Below are 10548 nucleotides of genomic sequence, written 5' to 3' on the forward strand. Positions count from 1 at the left end.
CTCTATTGAGTCAATAAAAATTGTGTTTAATATCTATTAAGTTGTTTTGATTCATAGATATGCAACTTAAATTGTGTAAACATTGATTTATTATCTTTTGAAGGACGCGTTATATATTGTTGTAATTGATTATAAATATTATCACTATAAACTATATGTATAATAGAATTTTAAGCAAATAATATTGTCTTATATACAACTGATTGTCGAGCTCGATTTTTTTTCTTCAATTGATAATTCAGTTTTTTGAATGATGTTTTTATTTTTTATTATCAATTCTTTTTTAATATTCGTTCGAATTGACATTGATATACCAGAGGTCATAAATGACTCGATGATCACTTTGATCACGAAATATTTGTTAATTAGCAGATAATATTTAAATACTCATATAATATATTCCGTTAATAATATTTACACTGACAATCGTATATGAGTATTAATTAATTTTAGTTTGAGCGTCAGATTGAAACGTTCAGTTTATGTAAGACCTATTTGACAAGAAGATCGAGACGAAAGAAGTATCACATTAAAAAAAGTTTTTCACCAAGATATTTCCAATATAGAAAACCCGTTTGTTTCCAAGATTTCTTCAAAATTATTTTAGAATGAGTATTTTATATTGATATTCGTACAAGCTCAAGAAACAAATGTGAAATAGAAAAAAAAATTATCCTCAGTAAAAATTAAATGATAAATTTTTAAATCAATATCTTTGTACGTTAAATTAACATTTGTCCAAAATGTTGAACTTTGATTTTTTTCCCGTAAATTTCCCCGTATGAGTGCCAATAACGATTTCGTTTTTTTAAATATGTAATAAAAAATGTTAATCCAACTTTTCTTGTTCGTTATTTACTTTCAAAATGAACTTAAGGAAAAATTAAGTTGTTTATGTTAATACACGGACTTGGGTCAATAACTTAGATGAAAAACTTAACTAATGAACACCCCCCTTGAATTTTAATAAAAAAGAAACATTTAAAAATGTTTTTTCCTTCAAGGTCAATACAATTGTGCAACACCGTTTGCAATAAAAATATTTGAATAATCATCCATTTTATTAATATGTCGATAATACAGATTATCTCAAATTTGATTTGACATAACCAACGCAAGATGGCCTTCGTAACGTGTGTTTTTGCCAGTAAAAATATTTTTTATATTTATGATAATAATAATTAATTTTTCTGATCAATTATCTAATTTAATTGTTTATTAATTTATTATCCAAATTGACTGGATCAGGGCAATTGAACTGTACAAAAATTTAAACCAGTAATTAATTATTTGTTGATCAGAAAATTGTTTATGAATATTTCTTTTTGTTTAATTTTTAATTTTTATAATTCAACAATTATTGACTTTGACAATTTCTGCATTCTCATTTATCCTAATGCCAACTGATGCCAACTTGATACTTTTCCTAGAATTTGTTGTTGAAAAAAAATTTTCCTTGTGTACACGAGTTGCCCAGCGAATTTTCTGGAAATATCTTTTCACTTTTATTATTTTTTATACATCCAATTTTACACATTTCTTTCATTCAAATTAAATTTTGAGTAAACATGATGATGATATTATACAATAAATAATAAAAATAAACTAAAATTAATTTACAGCAATAAATAATTTCTTGTCCCTGAATTATTTATAAATATTTTTTTTTCATTCTTCCATTTTCTGAAAATTGCTGAGGCTACCTTCAGAATGCTCCAAAAATGTCTAAACTGACTAAAAAAAATAATTTTTAAAAAATAAATTGAAGGCTGTATAATTAATTCCATTTTCTGCTATACCATTTTCAGCATAAAAAATAAAATAATAATAACAATTTAGGATGGACATACAAATCATTAAATGTTGAAATGAGGCCACGTGTTGAGTAAAAAAAAAAAAAAAAAAAAATCGATATCCAACAAACAATTTTCTTGGCAAGAATATTTATGTAAAAAAAAAAAAATTAATAAATTCAATGATTACATGAAATATTTCAATGCAAATTTTTTTTTTTTTTTTTTCGATGATTAATTATAAATTAATAATATATTTAGTGACGCCATGATAGACTCATAAAATAATGCTAGAAATTTCTTAGAAAAAATAAAAAAAATATATTCGGAAACACCGGTTAATAGACTATGATAGGTTGAGAACACGTCGACTATTCTAGAAAAGAAAGAAAAAAAAAAAAAAAATGAATTAATAATTTTTTGACAAAATTATCATTTATGTATCATAAAAATAAATCTAATAATTTTTTACTGCATCATGACGCATTGTATGCAGCAGTTAGAATTACTCCACAAGGTTTTTTTCCAAATCAAGATATTTTCTTTTTTTTTTTTTTTCAATAAAAAAAAAAAAAACGTGGTCGTATAGAAAAAAAAAAAATAATAATAATCATGGTAAAGAAGGCAAGCTTGGTTGTTTGGTTCATTGATTTTGGCGGATTTTCCGGGGGTTTATGGTTAAAATTTATGAAGCTAGACACTGAATTGACTCGAGTGGTGGGAATAAGTTTGGTTGCTAATGGAGAGACATAGCCAATCACAGTTGAGACAGCTGCTTGCTATTGGTGGATCTAGCGGAAATTAGCGGAAATGAGATAGAAGAAATACGCTGATTGGCTTGGACAGGTTAAAGGAGAATCAAGTTTCCGGAAGATTCCAGAAGCGTCTTTCTCGAAGGTCATAAATACGAGGCGCAGCCGAAATTTGGTCATTGTCAGATACGTTGCGAAGCGAAGTACAAGTCTTAAATTTTAACCAAATATTAACCTCGTGTTAAATTAACTTTTTTTAATTCAATCATACTTAGACAAGGTGAGTTTTACAATAAATTGTGCATCCGAAATTTAATTAAATTTTCAATTAAATATTTTTTTTTTTTTGTCAATTAATATTTGATTCTTTTTTTTTTTTTTTTAAATCGTATTTCAATTATTTTTTTTTTTTAATTTTGACCCGTTTTTTTTTTTGAGAATTTAAGTTTGTGGAAATTTAATATTAATTAATTTTTTATTTTGTTAAATTTGTTAATTTAGGAAATTAATTACAATGGCAACAAAAGCACCAGCAATTGGAATTGATTTAGGCACAACCTATTCATGTGTTGGAGTTTTCCAACATGGAAAAGTTGAAATCATCGCCAATGATCAAGGAAACAGAACTACACCAAGTTATGTTGCATTCACCGACACTGAACGTCTCATCGGTGATGCTGCCAAAAACCAGGTCGCCATGAATCCAAACAACACCATTTTCGGTAAGCCGACATTTTTTTTTTCCTCCATTATTACTCAGCGTCTATTTAAATGCACGCCATTTTTGGTTATCAGTGATGAGGTCATGTAATTTCATGACTCGTGGAAAACAAATTTTCTATTCAATTTAAAATTCTCATGATGAATTTATTATTTTATTTATTTAAATTAAATTAACGATTATTTAAATGCTCCTTTTTTATTGGCAATATTTAAACATTTGAAAAACTAATTTGTTTTTGTTTGTTTTAATTAAAGATGCCAAACGTTTGATTGGTCGTCGTTTTGATGATGCAACTGTCCAAGCTGATATGAAGCATTGGCCATTTGAAGTTATCAGTGATGGTGGTAAACCAAAAATCCAAGTCAACTACAAGGGCGAGAACAAGAACTTCTTCCCAGAAGAAGTCAGTTCAATGGTCCTTGTTAAAATGAAGGAAACTGCCGAAGCATACCTTGGACAAACAGTAAGCAATGCTGTTATCACAGTTCCAGCTTATTTCAATGACTCCCAACGTCAAGCAACCAAGGATGCTGGTACAATCTCCGGATTGAATGTACTCCGTATCATCAATGAACCCACCGCAGCTGCAATTGCTTATGGCCTTGACAAAAAAGCAGTCGGTGAACGTAACGTTCTGATTTTCGATTTGGGTGGTGGTACCTTTGATGTTTCAATCTTAACAATTGAAGATGGTATCTTTGAAGTTAAATCAACTGCTGGTGATACTCATTTGGGTGGTGAAGATTTTGACAACAGAATGGTCAATCATTTTGTTCAAGAATTTAAACGTAAATACAAAAAAGAACTTACTGCCAACAAGAGAGCACTCAGAAGATTGAGAACAGCATGTGAACGTGCAAAGAGAACTTTGTCATCATCAACACAGGCCAATATTGAAATTGATTCACTCTATGAGGGTATTGATTTCTATACATCAATTACACGTGCACGTTTTGAAGAACTTTGTGCTGATCTTTTCAGAGGTACACTTGAACCTGTTGAAAAATCACTTCGTGATGCTAAAATGGACAAAGCTATCATTCATGATATTGTTCTTGTTGGTGGATCAACCAGAATTCCAAAAATTCAAAAACTTCTTCAAGATTTCTTCAATGGTAAAGAACTCAACAAATCCATCAATCCTGATGAAGCTGTTGCCTATGGTGCTGCTGTTCAAGCTGCTATTCTTCATGGTGATAAATCAGAAGCTGTACAAGATCTTCTTCTTCTTGATGTTACACCATTGTCATTGGGAATTGAAACAGCTGGTGGTGTTATGACTGCTCTTATTAAGAGAAACACAACCATTCCAACAAAACAAACTCAAACATTCACAACATATGCTGAAAATCAACCAGGTGTATTGATTCAAGTTTATGAAGGTGAACGTGCCATGACAAAAGACAACAATCTTCTTGGCAAATTTGAACTTTCTGGAATTCCACCAGCACCACGTGGTGTACCACAAATTGAGGTTACATTTGATATTGATGCTAATGGTATTCTTAATGTATCAGCCATTGATAAATCAACTGGTAAAGAAAATAAAATCACCATTACCAATGACAAAGGTCGTCTTAGCAAAGAAGATATTGAACGTATGGTCAATGAAGCTGAAAAATACAAAAATGAAGATGAAAAACAAAAAGATACTATTTCATCTAAAAATGGTCTTGAATCATATTGCTTCAGCATGAAGAGCACAGTTGAAGATGAAAAATTAAAAGACAAAATCAGCTCAAGTGATAAACAAGTTGTTCTTGATAAATGCAATGAAATCATCAAATGGCTTGACCAAAATCAACTTGCTGACAAAGAAGAATATGAACACAAGCAAAAAGAACTTGAATCAATTTGCAATCCAATTGTCACCAAGTTGTACCAAGGTAGTGGTGGTATGCCAGGAGGTATGCCAGGTGGTATGCCAGGTGCTGGTGGTGCTGCTCCAGGTGGTGCTCCAACATCAGGTGCCGGACCAACCATTGAAGAGGTCGATTAAATAATTTCTCTTTTAAATTTTAAAAAAAAAAAAAACATCAACTTTTTTTTCATTCTACAATCAACAATTCCATCGTTGCATCATTTTTTTTTCTTATTTTTTTTTATTTTTTTTTCTTATTTTTATGCTCTGTGATGTTATAGTCTTAGCGAAAATCATTCGATTTGATAAATAAATAACAAGCGTCAAAATTGAATTTATTGTTTTTTAAATTTATTACCTTATTATCCTTTATTATTTAATTTATAAATTATTTTGGCTTTCAGGTATCATTTTAAAATTAAGGTTAGAAGTAGAAATTTTAATTTACAGTCAAGTTTTTGTTTTCAAATATTTTCATTATTCGTTGCAATTAATTATTTTTTAGTACAAAATTCCAACAATACTAATCAATTAATGGAATGAAAATAAATTTTCTTTGTGATCCTTTAAAAGAATCTAATATAATAAAAAAAAAAAACCTTTAAAAGAATAAAAATTTTTAAATTGATTTAGAAATAAAAATAAACTACAACTTAACAACAGACAAATAAATTAAAATATTAAACAATAAACTTTCAACACAACAATATTTAAATAATTTGATATTTATTTCTTTCAATTTACTCCAGTACTTGAAATACATGTATTAATTTTATTGCTGTTACATACGATCCAATGACATGCAGTTTAGATAATTTATCAAAAAAGAACCCAAAAACGAAATTAATTTTTAAATCAAATAATTATTTTGTCAACAATCAGTTAACCCTTAAAGAATATAATTGATTAACATGATTTAATTTTATTAGTTTTATTTCAATCAGCTCTGCTCATTCCAGTTGTAAAAAGCAACGTTTGTTTACCACGTTTTTTTTTCTTCGTTTTAATTTTTGAAGATTGAGAATCATCAAGAGTAACAGAAGCTTCAAGTGCCTGTGCAAGAACATCACCAAAACTTTGACTGTAACTTGGTGCAGCACCACATTCATTATCATCAATTGTTGTATTTTTATTGTGTTGTTTATTTGTTGTATCTGCATTTGAATGACCATGACGATTCATTGATGGCCATGAACAAAAATTGGTATGATTTGAATTTTTATTAAGAAGCATCTGGGCAAATGATGGACCACCTTGGTCATTGTTTGATGAATATGTTACATAATCATCAATTGATTCGTGATCACCAAAGGCACTTCGTGTTGGACTTGAAGCAAGACTAAGAGTTGTTAATGATTCTGGAGGTGATGGAATGTCCATGCTATTAAAAATAAAAATTAAATATTGATCAATCAATTGTAATATAAATTTAAAAATAAATTAAAATTTGATATATACCTTGAACTTGTTGTATCAGTTTGCCACTGAGGAAAATGTTTATGCGACTCAATATGAACATTTGGTGTTGGAAATTTTCCCATTTTTTTATTTTCTTCATTATTAATTTTTTTTTCACGTTTTTTTTCATCTTTATCTCTTCGTTTACGTCTTTTTTCTCTTGCCATTATTTGTGGTGTAAAAAAACTCATTATATCATCTGATATTAATGGTGTTGTTAATTCAATTTCAGCAACATCAAATGAACATGTTAATGGCAAATGACTCAGATATCTTAAACGTTTTCTCATATCTTCAGTAAAATTAGATGATTCTTTTTCCAGTAATTTACCAGTTATAATTGTTGGTGAATTTTTTAAACTTCCAAATTGTAGCTCTAACATTTTAACATTCATTGCATGTAAATAAACATGTTGTCCATCATCAGATTGATAAAAGTAAAAAAATTTTTCCATATCATTAGTATTATTATCATCATCAATAATATCATTATTTTGAATTGTTGATTTATCAATATGACAATTATTTTTACTTGTTTTTGATATTAATTCTTCACGTTCTGATAATTCATTTAATGCTTGTTCAATAAAACAACTTTCTGGTGAATGAGGATCTTCATTTAGCTCACGTTTTAGCTCATATTTTTCATTTTGAATTATATCATTGACATCATCATTATTTGCAATAAGTAGCTTTGAAAATATTTGATTATTATGATCAGCAACATTGATGAAATTTGTTGGATCTAGTGTATCAATTTCTTGCACAGGCATTGCAAGTAATGATCCTCTTTTTCTACGCATCAAGCGAAGATTAACTGAATCACCAATATTTAATGGATACTCTGTTATTTCAACAACACTTTTAAGATCTAATTTATCAACTGGTACATAACAAATTGGACATTTACGCCAATTTTTATCGGATAATGAAAGATAATGAAGAATACATGGCCAACAATATACATGACCACATTTTGTCATTTTTCCAGCTACTGGAGGACCCAAACAAATTGGACAACTCAAGTTTTCTGTTGTATGTAATTTCTAAAATTAATTTTTTAAAAATTAGTCTTTATTTTTGAATTTTTATTGTCAAAATAAACAAATAAAAAAAAACCTACGATTTGTTCAATCAGTGTCCAATCTACTAATGTATCTGGATCTAATAAATTGACTGAATAATTACCATTGGCAGTGACAACGAATTGACAGCTAAAAATATTAAAAATTAATTAATAAAACAAAATTTGTTATTTAAAATTTTAATAAGATACTAACTTTGCTTGTAAAAATAATTCTTTGTTGTATTTTTGTCGTTGAACAGATGGAACCCAACGATTGTAATTACTTGATCGATCATAATTACGTCGACCAGATGAACCACCTTGTATTTCACGTGGTTCATAATGAAAATTTAACAGATGATTCAAATTCTGTTTTTTACTTCCTGGTACCATAACCGAGCCAAACTCGGCAGTTTCATCATGAATTATCTGTTAATAAGAAAAATTATTCATTCGTTATTATTTATCATTGTTTAATTTAATCAAAACAGATTGAATTTATCAAAAATCTTTGAGGTTAAGTCTGTTTATTATGACAATTTAATATTAATATATTAATTGACCTAATTATAATTTACCTTGGTATTCTCCTTTGGACAAGCATAATATTGTCCTTTAGGTTTTGGTCTCTTATCAGAATTTCGTGTTTTTTGCATATTTGATTTTCTTGACGTTTCAATCTTGGCACTTGGTGGTGGTTCGCGCCTCTTAGACCCCTTTGGAAAATTTTTTCCACTGACACCATCTTGAAATTTAAAAATTTATTAAATATTTTTATAAATTTATTTATTAATATTAAAAAAAAACCTACAATAAATAAATAATAGAATAAAAAAATATATAAAATTACCTTGATTTTTTTTTGATTCAGTAGCTGTGACCTTGCTCGAGCTTGACTGATTGTATTTTGTTGGTTTTTTCTCCATTTTTATTATTAACTAATTGGACCCGTGACAGTCCTAATTTTAAAAAAATATTATAATATTCACTGATAGAGATATTCTCTGCTCCGCGGGGAGAAAAAATTAATTGCTGATGACCCTTCATCTTTTTAATAAGCCATGTTCGAATTTGTATTGCAGAAAAAATTGAAACGACCTTTGAGTCGACTTCAATATATACTAACCCGAAAAAAAAATTTAGCACAAAGAAGAAAAAAAAAAATAGGAAAATCAGAAATCTGATTAAACACAAAAAAAAAGGACGGATTTAGTCCGTTTAATTGGTGGCAAACTTGTTACCACCTGAATTTTATTTTTTTCACAATATTTTTGCACAGTTGTAGATTGCTTACGACGATCTACGTCGGGAAAAATACCGTCAGTCCGTCGTTGTTATGTCGACGGATTTGACACTGTGTTGTTCGTCTGCTTTCGTCACTTTTGTACAACGTGAGTCAAAAACAAAATTATGAAAAATTATGATGGCTTACAAATTACAATGACTTATTTTGTTGTAACTAGATAATTATTAATATGTAAGAAATAAATCAATATTCATTGTTTTTTAAACAAAAATTGTCTTTAATAAACTATTTGTATGTATACAAACATGAACGTCCGATAATTAACTTTATAAGGCGATAATTGTCATCGTCAGTGACAATTTTCTTGATAAAAAATGGTTATTTGACACCAGTGTTGGGTAAATGGTCAATTTTCGAGTTTAATACATTACATGTAGATTACAGTGATTTATACAGTATCTTACACACGTAACTTACACGGTATATTATCGTAATGTAATGTAATGTAATCGACCCTAAACTGTTTCAAGTATTCTATATTTGACCCCACTTGGTTTTTGCCTAAATAAAATTTCAGTCATTTCAGCAGTCCAATTCACAGGGCATTAACATTTAGGGCTTTTTTCATCCACCAGTGGCGCTTGTGGAGCTTTTATATGTAAAATCTATATAAAAAAAATTTTACAAGCGCTATCACCGGCAAAAAAAAGCCCTAAATTGTAAAAAATTTGCCTTGTGAATTGGGCTGCTGTATTGAAGATATATACTTTACGTCAGGTAGGATCGAGTAGAAATTAAGTGCTTTCTTTTGGGTGTTTATTTTTTTTCACTTTAATGCGCATGATCATGCACATGCGTATGCAAAATTGAGGAAAAAGCAGTGGCGTTGAAACGAATAATTCTTAAAAAATAAGAATTATAACATGGCTGATCCAGCTTTTTATGTCCTACGCTGTTGCAATCTGATTTTTTGCCGACTGCGCATTTAACTGCGCAAGCGCGAAAATAAACAGGAACCCAAAAGAAAGCACCTAATTTGGTCATTTTTTTTCCTCTCTTGAGTTGCAAGTTTGCCATGCAAGACCATGTATTACCAGAAACTACTCAGTTTTCACAGATATTACTGGAAAGTTTCGTTGTTTCTGGTAAGGGCTCAAACTCACGGCAAGCAACATTTTGCTTGTAAACATGGCCGACATAATTCTGAGTGATCTGAGCATGCGCTACACGTAAAATTACTAAGAAAATCACGCCAACTGGGGACATATCACTAGTTTTCTGGAAATTAGAACGGCCATATTCACAAGTTCGACACAAGGTGCTTTCTTTTGTGTATTTATTTTTTTTCACTTTAATGCGCATGATCATGCACATGCGCATATTATGCAAACATGAGAAGAGAACAGCGACGTTGGACAAATAATTCTCAAAAAATAAGAATTAAAACATGGCTGATCCAGCCATGGCGTAGGACATGAGGGGCTGGATCAGCTATATGTCAATTCTTATTTTTTAAGAATTAATAGGTGCTTTCTTTTAGATGTTTATTTTTTTTCCTGTTTATTTTCGCGCATGCGCAGTTAAATGTGCAGTCGGCAAAAAGTCAGATTGCAACAGCGTAGGACATAAGGAGCTGGATCAGCCATGT

General features: G+C 29.4%; 2 protein-coding genes across 2 annotated transcripts; one reads left to right on the forward strand and one right to left on the reverse strand.

The window, feature by feature from the left end:
• The first annotated feature begins 2499 nt into the window (after nucleotides 1-2499).
• Nucleotides 2500-5464, forward strand: LOC122857448 (heat shock 70 kDa protein cognate 4). The gene is made up of 3 exons (XM_044159622.1): nucleotides 2500-2825; nucleotides 3047-3267; nucleotides 3524-5464. The coding sequence occupies exons 2-3, from the start codon at nucleotides 3060-3062 to the stop codon at nucleotides 5266-5268; spliced, it is 1953 nt and encodes a 650-aa protein (XP_044015557.1). The 5' UTR covers nucleotides 2500-2825; nucleotides 3047-3059; the 3' UTR covers nucleotides 5269-5464.
• On the reverse strand, nucleotides 5261-9305 carry LOC122857447 (RING finger protein 10). Its single transcript, XM_044159621.1, has 6 exons — nucleotides 8505-9305; nucleotides 8233-8399; nucleotides 7869-8083; nucleotides 7712-7802; nucleotides 6589-7634; nucleotides 5261-6511 (listed from the first exon to the last, which is right to left on the reverse strand). Exons 1-6 carry the CDS (start codon nucleotides 8578-8580, stop codon nucleotides 6067-6069), a joined length of 2040 nt encoding a protein of 679 aa, XP_044015556.1. The 5' UTR covers nucleotides 8581-9305; the 3' UTR covers nucleotides 5261-6066.
• Between the last annotated feature and the right edge of the window lie 1243 nt (nucleotides 9306-10548).

The sequence above is a fragment of the Aphidius gifuensis genome, linkage group LG5 (assembly GCF_014905175.1).
Source record: "Aphidius gifuensis isolate YNYX2018 linkage group LG5, ASM1490517v1, whole genome shotgun sequence".
Taxonomy (NCBI): domain Eukaryota; kingdom Metazoa; phylum Arthropoda; class Insecta; order Hymenoptera; family Braconidae; genus Aphidius; species Aphidius gifuensis.

What these genes read in the sequence shown, in the direction of transcription:
- LOC122857448 (XM_044159622.1), top strand. Translation starts at nt 3,060, where the DNA reads ATGGCAACAAAAGCACCAGCAATTGGAATTGATTTAGGCACAACCTAT. An exon ending in TCCAAACAACACCATTTTCG is followed by an intron (nt 3,268 to 3,523) that starts GTAAGCCGACAT and finishes TTTTAATTAAAG; the next exon opens with ATGCCAAACGTTTGATTGGT.
- LOC122857447 (XM_044159621.1), bottom strand. Translation starts at nt 8,580, where the DNA reads ATGGAGAAAAAACCAACAAAATACAATCAGTCAAGCTCGAGCAAGGTC. An exon ending in TGAATCAAAAAAAAATCAAG is followed by an intron (nt 8,400 to 8,504) that starts GTAATTTTATAT and finishes TTAAATTTCAAG; the next exon opens with ATGGTGTCAGTGGAAAAAAT. An exon ending in GTCCAAAGGAGAATACCAAG is followed by an intron (nt 8,084 to 8,232) that starts GTAAATTATAAT and finishes TCTTATTAACAG; the next exon opens with ATAATTCATGATGAAACTGC.